General features: G+C 43.3%; 1 protein-coding gene across 1 annotated transcript in view; it reads left to right on the top strand.

Moving 5' to 3' along the window:
* The window catches only part of tango6 (transport and golgi organization 6 homolog (Drosophila)), a 43,619-nt gene extending 26,302 nt beyond the window's left edge, over positions 1-17,317 (top strand). Inside the window, exons 13-18 of the mRNA XM_085778356.1 lie at positions 4,417-4,932; positions 6,541-6,598; positions 8,003-8,161; positions 12,678-12,829; positions 13,270-13,383; positions 16,869-17,317. Coding sequence (XP_085634482.1) covers positions 4,417-4,932; positions 6,541-6,598; positions 8,003-8,161; positions 12,678-12,829; positions 13,270-13,383; positions 16,869-17,045 — 1,176 coding nt within the window. The 3' untranslated portion in view covers positions 17,046-17,317. The remainder of the gene's footprint in view (positions 1-4,416; positions 4,933-6,540; positions 6,599-8,002; positions 8,162-12,677; positions 12,830-13,269; positions 13,384-16,868) is intronic.
* Positions 17,318-20,881: the final 3,564 nt, after the last annotated feature.

The following is a 20,881-nucleotide window of genomic DNA, read 5'->3' as shown; positions in this document are numbered from 1 at the left end:
CCGCCGTTTTTCATTCCCATGCGTTGAGTGCCAAAAATGTAATTTTACGTTTTTTGCTTCTTTTTTTTTAATTATGAAAATAGACACTTTAACACACCTTTATGTGTAAATTTGGGGACTCTACGACGAGCAGAACTGAAATAGATGACGATCAAAAACTCGTGACAGCTCATGATCTGGAAGTTTTCATCATAACTTGGCTTTTGCAAACGCAGACGCTCCGCTCTCACCCGCGAGGCTCCAGCAGCTCGGAGCTGAAACAGGAAGCTCTCAGCCGACAGTCCCGCCCGGTCTTCATCTGGTGATGGTCTCTGGGCCAAAGCAGACCGGCACCACCGACCCGTACCACAGAAGGACCGCGACCACCGGTGGGGCCAGTGTTCCCGACCTGCTTTTGGCCGAGAGACCATCACATTCCGCGGCGAGAGGCTGTGCCACGGCACGGTGCGTCTGTGTTATTGTTGTTTAGTGGCGCCCCCCGCCCCCCGATGGTGGATTTGTGAATAGAACAACAATTGTTGTATATATTTATCTTACACGAGCCCTTTGATCCAGAAATGCGAGTGTCAGAAGAGCGACAGGCACAAACAGAGCACCTTTCATAAAAGACGCTCTATCTCCTTTTCTAGAAAAAAAGCAGGGATTTTGGTGAAACCCAGCCATGTTTAGCTTGACTTTTCTCAGGAACGGAGGCACGTAGAAACAAACGGTTTGTGGCCATTTGAAGCAGAAAGTTTCACCTTTCAAATGAGGCACAGTATGTGTTGGTGGCAATAATATAGAATACACTGTGGCTCTACAAAAATCGTCAAAAATGGTCTAAATTGCCGGTACACTTGACTAAAACTTTGGAAAGGAGCGCGGCACTCAATGAGTTAATGGGAAACACTGGATGCGCTGGGTGATGAGTTTCGTTTTTACCACCGCATACGATGGCTTATTGAAAGGTAAATACCAGCTGTAACTATCATTAGATAACTCTGCGGCTACGGGAGATGGCATCAGCCTGGTCATCTTATAACATTTTACATAGGCTGTACCTTGATAAAACAACTTAACAACTAGGCTACATTACCACAGAGAAAAATGACCATTTTGTAACTAAACAATAGCAACATGGCGTCCACACCGGCTGGCTATTGACAAAAGATCGTAAAATAAAAAAATAAATGTTATGCAACAATGAGATAAATAATCCATAAAATGGGCCTAAACTAAGTTTTCGTATATTTATATCTTTAATAAAGACCCCCTCCCATGAAAATCGTGTTTTTCGTGCTTTTCACATGTTCCTGTGGCATTTTTCTTGTGTTAGAGGACATATCAGCTGAAAAGGAAGTGCAAAATTGCATTTGCATTCTTCAAATTGAATTTTTCTGCCTTCAAATTGCTGTGAACCAATGGCAGACGCAAACTGGCAGTTTCAGGGAGGGGAGGGCACTAGTGCTACAAGCTCCCGCCCCGCTCTGCATCTGGCTCAGAAGTGAAAGGCTTGACAGCTCGGTGTAGCTGTCAGGGTATAACAGGTATAGCTCACCTGGTAGAGCAGCTTGCAGAGCAGCTTGCAGAGCAGTGCAGTCTCCGCCCACCCTCCAGAGGTGCATTGCTAATGAGCTGCTGGTGCTGTGCAGAGGGAGAGCCCTGGGAAATGGCACAGGTTTTGTGATTTTGGCTAAAAACTTCATAATCACAATTTAAAGACCACAGAGAATGTTTTAAAATAACCAAAAAGGGTCGCGGGAGGGGGACTTTAACAAAGAAAATACTGCATTCTGGGTAGCCTTTGCTCCCAAGGCTGGTGTCGGAAAATCTCAATACTGAGGGCGATACAGCCCTTAAACTTGCCCCTCAACTTATTTTTTCTGAGAATCGGGACAGCACTAGCACTAGCACTAGCGCGCATATTTGAGATTGAGGGTTAAGATTGAGGCTTTAGAGAGGAATTGGAATTCACCCCTTAGGTTTCTGCGTGTGTGTGCCTTGGATCTTAATCCTTGTCACATCTGTGTTTGTTTGCTAGAAGCGGTTTCTTCCTCCCTGCCTTTGTCAGCTCGTTCCTTGGCACCAGCTAGACACACTGGTTGTCACGTGTCCTGCATGTACACCTCAGCTGTGTGTGCAGAGATGTGGACCCAATCCAGCTCTGCTCATGCTCATGGAGTTTTAAAATACAAGTTTTTATTCTTTTATCTTACATTTTTTATCTAGCTCTCAAAATATGACAGAACATGGCCAGACTATAAAGAACAGTCAGGCTGATCACCAAGATAGCACAAGGCGAATCAAAAATCAAGAAGTGAGGATTACACTGCAGTGTCACACTGTGATAGCTCGATGTAGGATGGATCTTCTTCCTACAGATGTAACAGTATTGTGACAAATATAGATCCAAGCCTCACAGGTGTTATCACACAGTAGCTACCACTGCTGTGTGCACTCTGACCTGTGTAACCAATGTCAACAGAGAACGTATACAGGCGCTATTATCACTGGTATCTGAGCTCCCTGGATGACCCATGTCTTTACCAGTGTTCATCACAGGGCAACAGCAGCTTCACAGTTGGAATATCTGATCTTAGTTGAGCACGGTGCAGGTGGTGGGTGTGATGCTGTGCTGCCTATTCAAAGCCAAGAACATGCATGACAAAGATGCCAGGTTGGGTGGTAACTCCAACTATAGAGGGGGGTCACTGCTAGGGATGGGTACCGACCGAATTCCCACCAAAGTAAATCAATCGGTACCACATTTCGGTACCTGAACGCACCTTCGTCATGCGCCAGCAAGAGTGCAGTCTGCATGACACAGTCCCACAGTGAAAACGGACATTTTTTCAGACAAGACGATAGTCTCATAAACTTTTTTTTTTTTCATTGAATGATTATTCCATTCCATTATATGAAAATCATTGCCCATCCCTAAAACATAAAATACTCTTAAAGACTGAGCTGTGATGTTGTTAAGAGGTAAATATTCAAATTTCAGATGTTTTTTTTATTTTTTTATTTTTTTAATTACCACACACACAAAAAGTACTGAAAACAGGTACCGATTGGTGCCGGTATGGGTTCCCAGGTACCGAGTATTGATTAGGGATGTCCCGATCCGATCACGTGATCGGAAATCGGGGTCGATCACGTGGTTTCAGACTCGATCGGAATCGGACGTTACATCCCGATCAGGAATCGGATATATTACATATCTACATGTCAGAGTTTTCCTATCTGTCTAAAGCGAAGACGGGCCGCATGGGGGGCGTTCAGATGTATCATCTTTTGCACTCTCAAACCCATTACTTTTACTGTAGACGTTCGTCATGTGCGCTCATTACCCAAAGCGACGCGCATTCGGTGCAGCATGCTTGTGTTTTGTGCATGGTCTGTGGCGCACAGCTCCACGGTGTGTGTGTGTGTGGCTGCGTCGTCGCGGACAAGTAACGATATGAAATGACGGCGCTTGCGAGAGTGTGAGAGACGATCGTGTCACCGTGTCAGCTCACTGTTTGTTTGTGTGTGTGTGGCTGCGTTGTTTCACTGCTGACTTCCAAGCAGCTTGTTGTTGATGTTTGAGCGCTACACACACCTGCAGCAACAACAGTCACTGCAGCTTCTACTGAGAGCGAGTCCGACGTAACGCACGTGAGACCGACACACGGACCGACCGCGCAGATGTCGCGGACATTCTTAAACTTCTCATACTGTTGAATAAAAAACTACCGTTGTGTTGCGTAATGGCAGATACAGAACCAGGTATTTATTTAAAGTTAGAGAGGGAGAAGGAACAAGGTGAGCTGGGTGAGGGAGGGAGAAGGAGCGAGGTGAGCTGGGTGAGGGAGGGAGGGAGGGAGGGAGGGAGGGAGGGAGGGAGGGAGAAGGAGCGGAGTGAGTGAGGGAGGGAGAAGGAGCGAGGTGAGGGGGGGGGGCAGACAGGCAGGAGAGGGTGGGATCAGGGGAGAGAGGCTGGTGATTGAGAAAGACATGATAAGCTATTTTATTTTTGACCAAATGTTCTTGTTGTTGACTTATGGATAACGGCATTAATATTATACTGTGGAGCTACTGTGCTAATATACATTGAGAGTTTGATATCATGGCATGTCTTACAATACTGCAATAAATGTCATGGGCTTGTTATTGAGGTAGAGTATTATTGTGAGATTGTGATATTGTTACATCCCTAGTAGAGCACAAAGAACAGAAAAATAGTGGGATGATACAGTTGATCTACATTAAAAACTTTACTGCATTGCCAAAGTATCGGATCGGGACTCGGTATCGGCAGATACTCAAAATCAAATGACTCGGACTCGGACTCGGGGGCAAAAAAATGTGATCGGGACATCCCTAGTATTGATACTGTATCGATTCAAATGCAAAAGGTACCCATCCCTACTGCTCACTCTCCTCTTTCATCTCCAGCTAAGTGCAGAGGACTACTCTTCTATGTGGCGGTTGCTCTCACCTCTGGAGACTCTGTCTCAGAAGCACTGTGTGGTCCAGGAGCTGGCATCCAACCTCAGAACTGTCATTGCCACTCACGGTGCCTGCAGGCCTGGAAACCTCACTGCTGCTCCTCAGGCCTCAAGACACCCTGAAGAAACGGAGAGGAGCAACACTGAGTCTTGTAGGAAAAAGAAAAAGGTGAAAGAACAGACTCGTCCACAGTCATCTCCCCCGGACAGTAAGACACCTAGCAGCACCAACAGCAGACAGCCAGTGTCCTCTGGAGGGTCTGCAGCAGGGACAACTCCACAAGGTGGAGGAAGAACCTCTGGCACGAGTGTCCCTGGCTCTGCTACCGAGTCCTTTTCTGATTGGCTGCTGCAGGCATGTGACCCAGATGTGCCAACCAGAGCGTGTGCCCTGAGGGTCCTGACACAGATGGTGCAAAGTCAAAAGCCAGAGGCCATCCAGGCCCAGGAGAAAGTGCTCACGGTGGGTTACTTGATTATTTACTTCAACTTTTTTGCCTATGTTTCAGTTTTTGGTTAATTGGGGTGCACTGAAAAATACTGATACACAAATGTTAACCTTTACTTTTAGTCCAAAACCAAAAAAGACATTGGCTTAATGGAAAAAAAAACACAGCATCCATAGCAACAGTAAGGCCTCATTTTTCTGTGCATCCAGAGGTGCTGGCCTTTCTTGTACTCCCCTCATTACCAGTGTGGTGTTATTCATCTTTACTTCGCATTGCCAGCCTCTGCAGGCCTGATAGATGTTCCCTCTATGAGAATCCTGTTATCTCTTCTGTGCACCGACACACTGAAGGTCTGTGCCAACAGAGCGCTGAGTCAAGTGGGCTTGTGCTTTTCCATCACCAGCAGTACAGGCTGTAGTCTTTGTTTCACTTTCAGGATCATAGACCACAGCTACATGTTTTACATGATGCAGTGAACTGTTTGGAACCAATAGGTATATGTAAAGTAATGTCAGTAAATTACAGGTTAACGCTTTTCTGTATTTTTCTGTCTGATTGGCTGACTATTTTATGAGTGATCAAATAAACATATATCAAAATTTTAGAAAAACAACACCTAACGGTGAATCACGGTGGGCAGGGCTAAGTTAGTCCTGTGTTGTGACATCACAAAGTTACAGAAGTCCCCCAACGGCTGGTTTTAAGGCTCAGTTTGTGACTGAAACTTTGATACCGTCAAAGTATTAGTATAGAACCGAGACCTGCTTCATAATCACAAGATACATGGACATCTACCATTATTCTTAATGGAGCTTTAATATGAACATTTACCTTTATAGATGATGAGACCTTTTAATTATTAAATTCATGGCTATTGATGGTAAATTCCACTATACAGCCATGGTGGATTTTGCTTGGTTGAGGTAAAGGCTGTGTTGCTGGAGCTACCTTTCAGACATTGTGCTCTTGCAGAGTGTCCTGCATGTGTCCATCAGGACAGTGGAGGTGGAGGTTTTCTCTGGGCCTCCTGGGACATCCTGAGCCAGCATGTATAATAAATAAGGCGGTTGAACTCCCTCCCCCAGGGGGGCCAGGAGGAACAATGGTATGCTCTGGGGACTTGTTAAGGTGGAATGTGCACGAAAGGATAAAAGCTCATCTCATATTCTCTGTAATTAGAAGCCCCCCACTGTGCACACCTCAGATAACCTTCAACCCACACCGGTTACTGTCATTGATTTTTCTCATTTCTGTGTTTCACGGTTGGGTTGAGTTCTCCAATACTGTACAGGCCACCTTTCATATGTTCTATCATCACATCCCACACTTCACCCCACACTCCAGCCCATTGTTTTTACACTCCCCTTCCATTTTCCCCTCACCCACTCAAACCTTCAAGGGCCCTTAAAGCACACAGGACTGTTGTTTGATTTATTCCTTTTGATCTTATTATTTTGGTCTTATTGTTTTTAATGTATTCTCTGTGCCAGTATTGATCCGCTTTTTCTTGTATTGGCAGGATCCATTTTTGAATGTTTTCTCAGAGCACTGGCAGAATCTTCCCAATGAGTAGAAACAGGCTGCATCAGTAATGACCCTACGTTTCTGTCTGTTTTCTCCAGCTCTTCTTAGAAAACCTGGAGCATGAGGACTCATTCATCTACCTGTCAGCTATTCAAGGTAATATAATGATGCCGTTTGGCCCAATGTGATACTAATTAGGGATGTCCCGATCCGATCACGTGATCGGAAATCGGGGTCGATCACGTGGTTTCAGACTCGATCGGAATCGGACGTTACATCCCGATCAGGAATCGGATATATTACATATCTACATGTCAGAGTTTTCCTATCTGTCTAAAGCGAAGACGGGCCGCATGGGGGGCGTTCAGATGTATCATCTTTTGCACTCTCAAACCCATTACTTTTACTGTAGACGTTCGTCATGTGCGCTCATTACCCAAAGCGACGCGCATTCGGTGCAGCATGCTTGTGTTTTGTGCATGGTCTGTGGCGCACAGCTCCACGGTGTGTGTGTGTGTGGCTGCGTCGTCGCGGACAAGTAACGATATGAAATGACGGCGCTTGCGAGAGTGTGAGAGACGATCGTGTCACCGTGTCAGCTCACTGTTTGTTTGTGTGTGTGTGGCTGCGTTGTTTCACTGCTGACTTCCAAGCAGCTTGTTGTTGATGTTTGAGCGCTACACACACCTGCAGCAACAACAGTCACTGCAGCTTCTACTGAGAGCGAGTCCGACGTAACGCACGTGAGACCGACACACGGACCGACCGCGCAGATGTCGCGGACATTCTTAAACTTCTCATACTGTTGAATAAAAAACTACCGTTGTGTTGCGTGATGGCAGATACAGAACCAGGTATTTATTTAAAGTTAGAGAGGGAGAAGGAACAAGGTGAGCTGGGTGAGGGAGGGAGAAGGAGCGAGGTGAGCTGGGTGAGGGAGGGAGGGAGGGAGGGAGGGAGGGAGGGAGGGAGGGAGGGAGAAGGAGCGGAGTGAGTGAGGGAGGGAGAAGGAGCGAGGTGAGGGGGGGGGGCAGACAGGCAGGAGAGGGTGGGATCAGGGGAGAGAGGCTGGTGATTGAGAAAGACATGATAAGCTATTTTATTTTTGACCAAATGTTCTTGTTGTTGACTTATGGATAACGGCATTAATATTATACTGTGGAGCTACTGTGCTAATATACATTGAGAGTTTGATATCATGGCATGTCTTACAATACTGCAATAAATGTCATGGGCTTGTTATTGAGGTAGAGTATTATTGTGAGATTGTGATATTGTTACATCCCTAGTAGAGCACAAAGAACAGAAAAATAGTGGGATGATACAGTTGATCTACATTAAAAACTTTACTGCATTGCCAAAGTATCGGATCGGGACTCGGTATCGGCAGATACTCAAAATCAAATGACTCGGACTCGGACTCGGGGGCAAAAAAATGTGATCGGGACATCCCTAATACTAATATTGATTATTTTTCTTCTGATAATCGATAGACAGAGCTCCATTAGACAGTGGTGAGTTCTCCTGAAGGCAGATGGACTAAGTGTAAACTGTCTTTAGGTCTTGCTGTACTGGCTGATTGCTACCCTGAGAAGATCTTGGAAAGGCTCCTGAAAGACTTTCAACATGGTCCCTCCCTGCCCACATCCAACCAGGAGCACTCCCTGGAAACCCGCCTCAAACTGGGAGAAGTCCTGATGAGGGCGAGCAGAGCTATGGGTAAGCAAGGAAAACAAAGAAGGTGCATCAAAAAACTGACAGAGCAGAGAGAAAGTGTCTCATGGCGTTTTATGGTTTGAAATTGAAAAACATTTGATTTCAGGCCATTTACATTTCACCTCCGAAACTTTTGACTGCAAAGTAAATAGTTCTACTTTTTCCTCATTTATCATTTTTGTATTGGCCATGGAATATTGTTTTGATTGCAGTGCTTTGAAATCTGTTTTATATGAATGCAGCTTAAATATAGAAACAGAAGGTAGAAGCAACAAAGACTTATTATATTGTACAGTATATGCTGTTACTCATCTGCAGATAGTTGCATTTTCACTACATATACATGAACAGCAAAGGTATTAATTTTGGTAAAACATGATACATGTTGGTAAAACAAGCCTTAACTATGTCATGAAGATGCCTGCTGAAGAAACTGAGAGTATCACTGTCGCATTTTGTTTGCATTTGGTATAAAACATCAAATATTGATTTTAGAGTAGTGTTTCTTGGTACACATCCGTCAGCCAGGCACAAAGATGTTGTTGCCATCATGACTGTATTGAGATCAAAGTAAACTGACTATCTAGCAATCTTTGCTATCACAGCTGTGGTTTTACTACTCCATCTCTGTGTAGATGGATGAACCGGATGAATCAGAAAATGATTTCAACTACATCTACGAAACCCTCCAAGGCCAAAGTTACTGTTCCCATTTTGCAGCTCTGCACTGTCCTCACTGACCTTAAAGCAGAAGTAAGCGATCTGGTGGTTTTGGCTAACTTCTTGTCAGCCGATGGAGTTAGCAGTCCCCGCCCTCGTCCCTACGTCACCACATTCACACGCATCCCTTGGCTGCACACACAGAGAGGACCGCCCCTTTATGTATATATATATATAAGTGATTGCTGTCGGAAGATAGAACTATTTAAGACTTATATTAACACAAACATTCCGCTTACTTCTGCTTTAAGATGCATTCTTCAAAATGTTTGTTCATGTTAACAATGACTCAGTTGACTATAGGTCCTGTAGATGTGTCACACTGCAGTCACAACATGGTGCAACTGCAGTGTCCTTCACCTTGTTTTTCAACAATAAACAGAGCTGGTAGACAAACTTAAGACAAACTTGAGCTGGTGACCATGTTCGAAGCATTTTGCAACCAGATCTACAGAAATGTGCACAGTTTTTAGGCTCTGAGTCTATAGATGTTTAGATTATTTTCCATTGAACAGCACCATTAAGTAAGCATAAATGATCCTGCAGCGTGACGACCACAAGGAGCCCTGTAAAAGGGTTGTCATTAGTATATAACATGAAGAGATAGAAGGAACTGAGATGTCCACAGAGAAACTATTGCAAAAGATGCTGGAAACGTCGTCCTTGTAAATTTGGTACCTTGAAAAGTTGTGTGAGTGTGGAAAATTTCTGCTGTTTTAAAACAGCTATTTTTTTTTCTGCCTCCAAACTGGACACAGACAAGAGCTTCAGCCATTGATATCTTCATAATATCAGGAGGTTATAATTTGTCCTCTGAGCAGCTACATCTTCAGGGCAGATTGGAGGCTTAGTGACTTGCTATTGAAATTGTTGAAAGTGAAGAGATAGGCAGAGGCTAGCTGATTAGATGCTAACTTCAATAAAAGAAAAGATGAAATCGAGAAAAGAGTCAACATTGGTACTCAATGAAGTTCAATTATGAACCACAACATTTCCTTTCGACGGCGACCAGTAAGGAAAAAGCTGTTGATTCGATCTTTGGTTATGTTGCAATAGCAAAACTCGAAAATAACTCCTTAATAGGCAAGGAGGCGCCACACTGAATATTGATTAGATTCAGACTTAATCTGTTGGCTGTACTTTGTAAAGAGTCAGTTGATAATTAAAATGTCACTATTTCTGAAGGCATGTCTAAAACTTGCACAGAGCATGTAGTATGTTTACGTAGACAACCTAATGAGGTGTCAAATCAATTAATTCATGCACTTAAAATGTAGACCATGTTGAGTGACGGAAGGCCCCATGTCTAAATGGTAAGCATGCAGTTATTTAATGGTGTTATTGAGACAAATGGCAGCTTGTTACTCATCTCAAGAGAAAAAATTATCACAAGCTATTCAAAAAGAACTTGTTGCTATTTGTACATAAACAGAAGTCAGATAACATCTGACCTTTGACCCGACAGCATTTAGCCAAAACAAATTGATAATAGTTTGTGAGTGGTAAGAATTGTAAGAATGTCAGTAAAGTCTGTTTATTTTTGTGCTATACATGTTGACATATATTTGTCAGTGGTGCACAGATATCAGCATACAGTACAGCCGCTACACACACACACAAAGGCCACAGTGCAGACTTGTTTTCCATGCAGACCTCTGCTCAGAAGGGACCCTGTGTATCAGAACCTATCCCTGATAGAAAACCCTATTTGGTCTTCTTTTTTTTTCTTCTCCGTTCTTGTTTTATCTGCCAGATTGCCATCGTACCACTTCCCTGAAACAATCGGGGGGTTTATATCCTTGCTGAGAGATTGGATAGAACTTCAGTTTGCTGCACAGACATCCAGAGAGCCTCTGTGTTTGTGTGGGGCCCCCCAAGTGGCAAAGATTTGCCTTTTGCCAGGCTGTCATTTGTAAATAAGAGGGTTTTCTTAATTGACTCGCCTGGTCAAGTAAATGTTGAATAAATGATTGTTTGTCGCTGCTTTGGTTTGCTCCTAGTTGCCTTATTGCTCTTGCAGAGAAGCACTTGCAGGCTCCCTCACTTTGCAACAATGGGCAGAGGATTTATTGAAAGAAAAGATTTGTGCACCGAAGGACGTTTCCCAGACATAAAGTTTATTTACATATGCGGGAAGGAGCTGTATAGACTAAACACATAAAATCCTGACATTTGTGGAAGTGTTGCATCAGTGTGTTTTGTGTGCGTGCGTATGTGAATGTGTGCAGGTTCCTGCTGACTCATTCACTCAGACCTAATGAAAGAGAATCACTGTGTCTATTAGAGCCATGACATGTCCATTAGAGACAAGTGTTAAGTGTGTATGTGTGTGTCTCCCTCTCGAGTATCTGGCTCTGTGCGTGTTGTGGGTTTGGATCTTGTGATAGTGATGAAGTTCTTGGCGCTTGAACTGGCTGATCAGGACTGTGATTTCCAGACACATGGAGGTCAGGCAGGTCTTACTACTACTACTAGTCAGTCAGCTGGTGTGTTGTCTCCATGGAGGCGTCTGGCTCTCCTCCCTGCTGCTCGCCAGCAGCAGCTGGAGTTAGCAGTTGGTTCTGTTCTTTGTGTGTCTGCCTGTGTCGCCCACAAACTCAGCCTGTTAAACTGAATATGACTACACTGTAAACAACAATATCAGTCTTGTGTCAAGATGTGGATTTAACAGGCTGGATTCAACTGAAAGCTTTTTCTTCTGGTGTCTGTGCTGCTTTCACTAAGCTCCTCTCGTGGTCCACTTCTCTCTCTCACACACACACACACACACACACACACACACACACGCACACACACACACCTGCCTTCTGCAGGAATCCGCTAGAGTGTCTTTGTTTTTGTTTTTCTCTGAGCTGATCTGGGCTGTGGTTTCACTTTTGGATCCATCTGTTAACCTGTCCTCACTCCTCTTCACTAAAAAGGTTTTACAGTACTCAATGGGATCTTTGTTTATTCTGCATTTTTTTAAATGATCCTTTCTTCTCTCTTGAATGGACATATTGTAGTGAAGGGCTCTGGTCTGAAGATGATGGCATCAGGAAAAATCACATAAACACAGGCTACGTACTTAGTGAACTCTTAATGCCATTATCTAGTAATGAATGATAAATGAGTGGATATGACTGATCACTTTGTAAGTTCATGTTGGAGACAGGAAGATTTGTAGGTCAAAAGGAAAAAAATAGAAAATAGTGTCCCAGTCAGTGACACAAAGAGTAAAATATACATACAGAGGCTATATCATTTCCCCCTCTATCTGTCTCCCCACTTCCTGTCTCTCTCCAACTTTCCTGTCCATGAAAAAAAAGCCTACCAAAACCAGACAGAGCTGCTAGCATGGCTAAAGGCTCAGGAAGCACTAACCACGACTTTGTGTGTTTTACCAAATATGATGTGCATCAAGTCAGATCGTGCTGTTCGCATCCATAACTCTCTGCAGAGATATGTGGATGGCTCATGTTATGTTTGTTTAAATTCATTAATATATTTAACTTTATATATTTAAAATCCTTCAAATCAGATTGTTCATGAATTACTTTTGGTGTTGAAGCCTGACAACAAATAATTTTTGCTTTTTCTGATAATAATCTTTGAGTTTATTTATAAAGACATACTGACATTTCCATATCTTATGTAACATGGTACAGCCTTAATGTGCTGCTGATGGTCTATTTTTATTCCAGACGATGATATTAATCATATTATATATTATATTATATATGTTAGTTTTGTATTTATTCCACTGTAGCTGCATTTTCAGAACCTGAACAGTTTCCCTCCACTCTCTTCCTCCTTACAGGAGAGCTGGCCCCCCACCTCGGCTTCCCTTTGGTTGGTGTCTTCCTGCAAGCAACCAGGAATCCAGACCAAACTGTCCGGGCCAGCAGTCTGTCCAACCTGGGGGAGCTGTGTCAGAGACTGGACTTTGCTGTTGGACCGCTGGCTCAAGAGGTGAGAAGACAAAAGCAATGTCCACATCTCCAGCCAGCTCTAAGTCAATGCTCAAAGTAGTAATCACAAGTCCATCAACGTCTGTGTAGTGTTTCTGGACAATGCAGAGCTGACTGCTCCTCGGATGAGGACGACACCACCTCTGCTGAGTCACATTCATATAGAGCACGTGGAGGCTCATGTGGTGCAACACACAGTGAACAGCAACTTCTTAAGATTTAATTTGATTAGAATCACAAATTAGTAATATATATGTAAATAATCAAGTAAGTAGCCGCTGGACTTCAATGAGTAGTCAGCTGTTTGGCTGACAGTGGGTGCTTCTTATCTCATAACCCAGATCCTGATGATTCCTAACTTTGAGATGATTTCCAACTGTTTTTTAATTTGTCACGTGTGTGTGTGTGTGTGCGTGTGTGCGTGTGTGTATGTGTGTGCAGCTGAGCTCCTGTCTCACTGCTCTGATAAAGACAGAGAAGCAGGCGGAGGTGAGAAGAGCTGCTGTCCATGTGATCGTCCTGCTGCTGCGAGGCCTCAGCAACAAAACCACCCAGGTACACACACTTGAAACTGAGTATGTATTAAAGGATAATTTCCGTTTTTTACAACCTGGACCTTATTTCTAGCATAAAATAAGATCATTTACTCACCCAGACAACTTTGGTGTCATTTGGAGTCGTTTTGACGAAATTTGCCCCAGTGGAGCGGCGTGTATATCCGTATAATGCGAGAACACGGGGCACGCAATGCAGCCTCTAAATAACACATTATCCGCCGCAAAACTCGTACAATATTTTGTTATGATACACTAGTGCTATTCCCCTCCAAGCCCATGGTGGCATGTTATCAACATCCGGGGTCTGTAGGTTGACCACTAACCTCTGATCTGGATGATGTCATTTCCGACCGCTGCACGGCTCATTCTGATAATAATCATTCCGCTTCGGCATTCGGGTCCATTTTTATCTCAACTAGCCGGAGCTTTAGTGAGTCCAGGCTGCGGAGAAGAAGCCTGTGGAAGCTGAACTTCATCCAGCTGCTCATTTTGTTCTGACAAGTCAGAAGCACGCAGAAACGAACCATAGCATTAGTGGTAGCAAGTTAGCCGCGCCGCACCGCGGTCAGAGATGACATCATCCAGGTCAGAGGTCAGTAGGTCAACCTACAGGCGCAGGATGTTGATAACATGCCACCACGGGCTCGGAGGGGAATAGCACCAGCATATCATAACAAAATATTGGTGAAATGAACGAGTTTTGCGGCGGATAATGTGTTATTTAGAGGCTGCGATTGCGTGCCCTGTGTTCTCGCATTATACGGATATACGCGCCGCTCCACTGGGGCTAATTTCGTCAAAACGACTCCAAATGACACCAAGGTTGTCTGGGTGAGTAAATGATCGTATTTTATGCTAGAAATAAGGTCCAGGTTGTAAAAAATGGAAATTATCCTTCAACCCCCATACACTTTGACATCATCCGTTTCACATGCCCTTTGCCATGCCGTCAGTCATTTCCCCTTTGACCTGTGGGCTCTCTGAAAGTTTTACAACTGGTATTCCATCAGGACACTTTGTGTGTGTGTGTGTGTGTGTGTGTTTTGTAGGTTTTTGGTCATTAACCCAGGCAGTGTACAACTTAAAATTAGTGTAAATGTTACAACCACAGATGGGTTCTTATGTATTACAAACAGCCAGTCTACCAATGCCTCAGCTCATCATTCAAGTGCAGTGTATTTAGGTCAGTAGTCACACCGCGTCTGATTGAGAGGTCAGAGCAGGTGTGTGGATACATAATGATGAGCTTTATAATTGATCGAAGACACACAGTCACTGTTCTCCGTCACTATAACAAATGAAAACAGCCGAATATAACTTGGAGGAACTTTGCAAGACAAACTGTTGGAGGCATTTCTCTCTGTTCTGTCCCGTTCTTAAGGCTTTAATCCTCCTGCTCAGGTCCTCTAATCTAGTCCCACTTGTAGTCATCAGTAGAATTATACACTATATTAAATGTGTAAAATGTTTTAAGTCTGTGACAATCTGGGAGTTAACTAAATTAATTCTATAAACTCGTCCCGGTTTAATTATCAGTAGAAATCCATGTGATCATTGCAAATGTTTTTCAGTGTTTTCACTCATGAAATCACATTAGAAATGGAATCAGGTCAAGGGGTGCTCACATCCCAAATTGGCACAGTGCGAAAACAGAAGTCTTTACTCACCTATTTACCACCTGTCACCTTGCTGTCAGCAGCAACAGGTTTCACTTCTCTTAGACTAGACACTAGCAAATCAGCACATAGAAGAATCAATTCATTGTTAGTTTGAGTCTTTGAAAGTAGTAAATAATTTCACTGTCGCTCCCGCGGAGGCTGAGTTGAAACACACCTACATGTGAGCTGCTGGCTGCTGGCTCCAGTGTGATGTGGCTCTTGAGCCACTGCCACGACTGCAGTCAGTTGTCCAGCTGCTGGTCTCAGGCCAGCTCCTGTCATTACTGGAACAGCTGGAGCAGGGCAGCACCAGCTGCACCGGCCTGATGACACAGATTGAAGGAGCGCAGATGAGAGGGACAGAGCAGCGACTGGAGCACAATGCTGAGGTCACAGAGGAGTTGGCCAGGTGTGGTGGAGGAGGAGGAGGAGGCTGAAAGGCAAACAGAGGCAGAGCAGGAGTCAGGGAGTTCATCTATCCACTAAAAGTCTAAGAAATGTGATTCCTGAGGATAGATGCAGAGCATTTGCTATTGTGGTTATAAAAAGGATTGATTTGGCAACATTTAGTGTGCAAACAGTCATTAAACTACTTTGTCAGAAATTCAACAAAAGCGCAGCTGGTGAAACTGATGTCAGCACAACCCAACAAACTCAGTGGCTTTTACACAAGTCAGTGATAATTATAACCACGACGAGAGTAATTCACCTGGCTCAGGTGTTAAAGGTATTGGAGGGTGGAGATGTTGGAGGAGTTGGAGGTGTTGCAGTCAGTGCTAATCTCTCTTCTCTCTCTCTCTATTCTGCTTCAGAATAAAAGTCCCTCTGGGGTTTTATGTCGTCAACATTTAAAGGCTTACAAATAAATGTATTTGGGAATCAATCTATCTTGAACTCTCTCTCAATAAAATATGTTGCATTAAACTGAATTTGAAATGTGAGATAATTAACATATAACATTTTTGATTATTAGACCTCCAAAGTTAGTTGTATACGAAGTTGTGTCCATTGCGTAATTACCCACAAAGGTGAACATAAACAACACTCAGTACGTTTACATGCAGAGCTTAATCGAGCTATGCTCAAAATTCGATTTTGGCTCTAGTCGGACTTCTGTCCTTGTCTCAATTTACATGCAACTGAGAAAATCGAATAACTGACGGGGTCCGCCCCCTCATGCAGCGTCACCCGTTGTTTCAGCGGGTTAATACGCCGCCTGTCCTGTTGACTTTTCTGTCACCTCGTAAAAAACTGAATATAAACAACTTAGTAAGCTTAATAATAAATTCTCAACTGCAGTACCCGACCAGACGCGCCTGTCTGGGCCGGATTCGCGCTGAGAATAGGGTACGGGCTTCCTTTTTTCATCTCTCTCTCTCTGTCTCTCTCTCTCTTTTTTTTTTTTTTTTAATAAAACACTGGTTGCGCGTTGTGTGAAATGCATTGAATCGGCGCTAACGTTGGGTTTTTTTCTTTACTTTGCGGGATTCAGGCGGCTTCTCTGCTCCACTTTGTGCCGTCTCTACTGTTGTGGAGCATGCGCACATGCATTGTCCAGTTATACTCCGACTTAAGGTGTATACATGACAGAGAAAATCGAATTCCAATCGCATTATCTGGGTGTCTTAATCGGAGTTCTCAACTCCGATTTCAGTCGGACTAAGGTGTTTACATGCACTTCAGTTGTCCAGTTATAGTCGGATTAAGGCAATAATTCGTTTTTTTCAAGTGTCATGTAAACGTACTGAGTGTGTCTGTTGGAAGCATCCGCCCCAGTCTGCAGACCAGTGTGAAGAAACCTCTGCCTCCGCTTCTCTGTCTGCAGGTTCTCAGTGATGTTCTGTTGGACCTGTACCGGGCTCTGAAGTGGGTCGTGCGTTCGGACCCAGATGACGTTGCCATGCTGCATGCCCAGCTGGCCCTGGAGGAGCTGGATGACGTAATGAGGAGCTTCATCTTCCCTGAACAGAAGCTGGAGAAGAAGATCGTCGTCCTGCCGTAGAGCTCAGACTTTATTTCTGCTGCGTCTTTGAACTTACAGAGAACTTTATTTTTATATGATCTGCTTATAGGCAGTCCTGACTCTGCCTCCATGTGATGTGGGTTTTGTGGTCAGACATCCACCAAACAGCAGCGATTCAGTCCTGCATACATGCAGACAGACACACCAAGTCTGTCCTTATTGAAAGAAACAGTGACCCTGCACCACTGTGTTCTCCTGTACCACCAACAGTCAGCCTCCAAAATAAAACTTTAAACCTCTATTCTTAACTATATGATGTATGTTATTTGCTGTCTTGAATACTCAGGATGCACTGCCCAATTCAGTCCCACAGCTTATTAGTGATCACATATCAGACAATCAAGAAAACAGTTAAAGCTCCATATTTTCATTTTCTTCTGTGATTTATTCCAAGTGTTGATCCAAAAGAAAATGTATTTGTGGTTGTAGGTAAAAACCATCTCAGTGTAATTTTACACCTTCTCTCTGTAGCTCTAGTAAGAACAAAGGCACTGAGCAAATCAGAATGGCTAACTGTTTTCTGAGTGATCTAATACAAATAGGGTTAGGCTTAGGTTGATACTGTATAAATACAGGTAAATAGTCAGGGAAACCGCTTTGTTGTGACATCACAAAGTGACAGCCTTGACAGATGGTTTAAAGGCTCAGTCTCTGAATACGGGCTGTGAGCATTACTCTATGGACTCGGGCCACTTTCACGGTATTAATAGAGAACCTAAACCTGCTTTATTATCACGTTATCCATGGACCTCTACCTTTAGACTGTATGGAGCTTTAAGAGAGCAGTATCATCTTAAAGGGATAGTTCAGGTGTTTCGATGTGGGGTTTGTGTGAGACAGTCATTATACAAATGGCACATCACCTGCAGTAGCCCAGCTGTGTAGCTTTGTACAGGGTCACAAGAAACACCTTTCAGACACCAGTCAATCCAATATCTGTTAGTACAATGTACAATATTTTCAGCAGTGTCTTTTGGTGCTACATCTTACAAAACCTAATGCTGCAATGTGGAATGCGTTGATTTAGACCTTTTGAATTTCTGAATTGATTAGAGTTGTCAGGGGTTATAGGGAAACTGGACCCACAATGCATCCACAAACACAAAAACTGGTGCAGTGAAACAAAAGCTAATTTATTAAACTCATGGGGGAGAACAGAACTTGCAGGTAAACCAGGCTGGAACACGGGAACATAGAGCACAGGGACAAATGCAGACGATCCAACAAAAGACAATGGGAAAACAGAGTTTGATACACAAGGGAATGAGAAACAGGTGTGGTGATCAAACACAGGTGAGACAAATGAGGTTATCACAGGAGGGAGCACACAGGAAGACAGCATACTGAACTTCAAAACACATAGGGAATGTGAGACACAAACCATGACAGGACCTTTAATATTTTAAATGAACATCCACCAGGCTTCATCTCATCATATCCTGCTTTGAGAAATCAGCCAATAAAAACACACATGTATCAGTAACAGCAGTGGTATTAAAAAGTAGGACAGCTGAGCAGTGTTGTACTGTGACGTAGACAAAGAGAAAGTGGTTTGAAGCTGAAGGACAAAAAAATGTCTTTTTTTACTACGGTGGATGACAAGGAGCAGGCGGATGAAAGGACATTAGAGTCAGTGAGCTGTAGATGAAGTTACACTGGGAGGAGCTGAGGACATTCACCCGGAGAGCAACACTCACACTACTGTTATATTGATTAAGCTTCCTAATCTGCTACCAAACTGTAGATGTTGCTATGCTGAAACACAGATGTCCATGAAATGAAGCCAGTCCTCAAAATTAGCCGTCAGTTGATATGGTGAACCATGAATTTTAATAATTCATTGTTCATTCATTGTTGATCATTGTTTATGTTTCTAAAAGATTTTCCTTAAAGCAGGACTAAGAAATGCAGACAACAGAGTTAAAATAAGCAAATTAGATTTACAATTTAACTGTTTCACTATTATAGTGCACTTTTCTTTGTAATGTCATTGTCAAATGATTTTGATACATGTTAAATATTCTCTTCAGTAGAAAAAGAAGAAGACCGCACAATTGCTCCCGTGACAATTTATTGTCACACACAAGAAGTAACGTTTCGGGCTCAGCCCTTCATCAGACATGATATATATAATATTCTCTTCAATCACAGTTATGTGCCAATTGAAAATAAATTAATGCAGATTTTTTTCTCAGACAGCCCATGCAAAAATGTAATACATGTTGAAAATAGATACAAATATGTAATTTATTCATAAAGAAATTGTATTTATGGCCATATCAGTATATTCCATACAATAATGTATGTCTATTGTAGACAAACTATATAGTATGTGATTGCCAACATGAATAACATTTCTGTATCAAACATTAGATCTCAAAGTTCACCAGGTGTAATTACTTTGGTTTTCTTTCTTTTTTCAGAGCTAAGGTTGAAAACACTGCGGCAGCAGTGGATTTATCATCAGCACATATGAACTCTAACATGCAGCAGAGTGGACAATGGTTCGACCACTCAATGTAAACAAGGCCAAATGTTCCAAATGTCCAGGTTTGAACAGAGTCAGGCTCAAGGCTGACACAGAGGAATGAGACATTCCTTCTTTTGTCTCATGCACCGGGCGAGAAGCTGCATAGCGTATGAAGCATGACCTTCTCCAGCTCTGTCTCTGTGTCAACACACAGCAGGCAAACATGAGGAGCTCCAGCCTGCACAGTCCGCTATCACTGAGGTGGTGGGGACACGGTGGCAGATTCAGGACTCTACTCAGCTCTGGACTCACCTGTGTTTACACTCAGCTTCAGGTGACCTGCTGGACTCTCACAATGAGACGTGTTTTTTTTTTTTTTTAAGTGTTTGTCAAAGTCCAATGCATCATTTGTGTCACACACAGTTAATTAACAATCTTTGTAGAATCAGGTAAAAGTGCTGCACGTCTATATGGATCTCTAACATGCTGAGGTGAGGTTTAGTTTCTATAGAAGAGGAAACAATAATGTTCTCATACTGAGCTACATCGGAGGCCCACTAATAAAAGGAGGGTAATATTAAAAAGGCTGTGACTTTTAAACAAGTGGAGCCTCGTGGAGTCAGGTCAAGCCTATTGAGCCATGGCTCTAGTAGATAAATTGAAGAACAAAGGCTGCAGATAACTGCCACAGGAAAACTCTGAAAATTACCTTTAGGCCTACAGAGTTGTAAAAAAAAAAATGGTTGCAGTTCATTTCACTGTTGTACTAAACTTATTTAGAGCAGAGTGTGTGTTTCCTGTGACTACACTGAACCTGTGCTGAAGTTTTCAGGTGAATAAACATGTAACCTACCAACTGAGATAACGTCTGATGACATGTTAAAGCAGAAGTAAGTGATATATTTGTGTTAATATAAGTCTTAAATAGTTATATCTTCCGACAGCAATCACTTACATAGAGTGTTTGGACCGAAACACGGGTCTCTCAGTCCCTCTGCTCTGCTCTGAGCCGAGGAGAAAACATTTATCGTATCCTACAGTTTTTATCCAATGAGGAGAGAGAACGGCATGCAGGGCTGTGTGTGCAGCCAAGGGACGCCGTGAATGTGGCGACGTAGGGACGAGGACTGTTATGGTGCGTTCAAGGAAACTCGTATTTTTCCGACCGTGAACTCGTACCAGTTCGATCTGGTACGAGTTCACCGGTCGGAAGTTACGAGTGGCCGTTATAGTGACTTTCACCGGTAAAACAGGTCGATAAAACACGAGTGGGTTGCCTGGAACGCTACAAAGTCGTAAATTGTGACTTGAAGCTGTAATTTACAATTTCAAAAGCCTGCCTGGA

This window comes from Trachurus japonicus, chromosome 6 (assembly GCF_045865225.1).
Source record: "Trachurus japonicus isolate A0001 chromosome 6, Traja_1.0".
Classification (NCBI taxonomy): Eukaryota; Metazoa; Chordata; class Actinopteri; order Carangiformes; family Carangidae; genus Trachurus; species Trachurus japonicus.
Note: the sequence above shows the minus strand (reverse complement) of the source record. Positions and strands in the feature narration are given on the sequence as shown.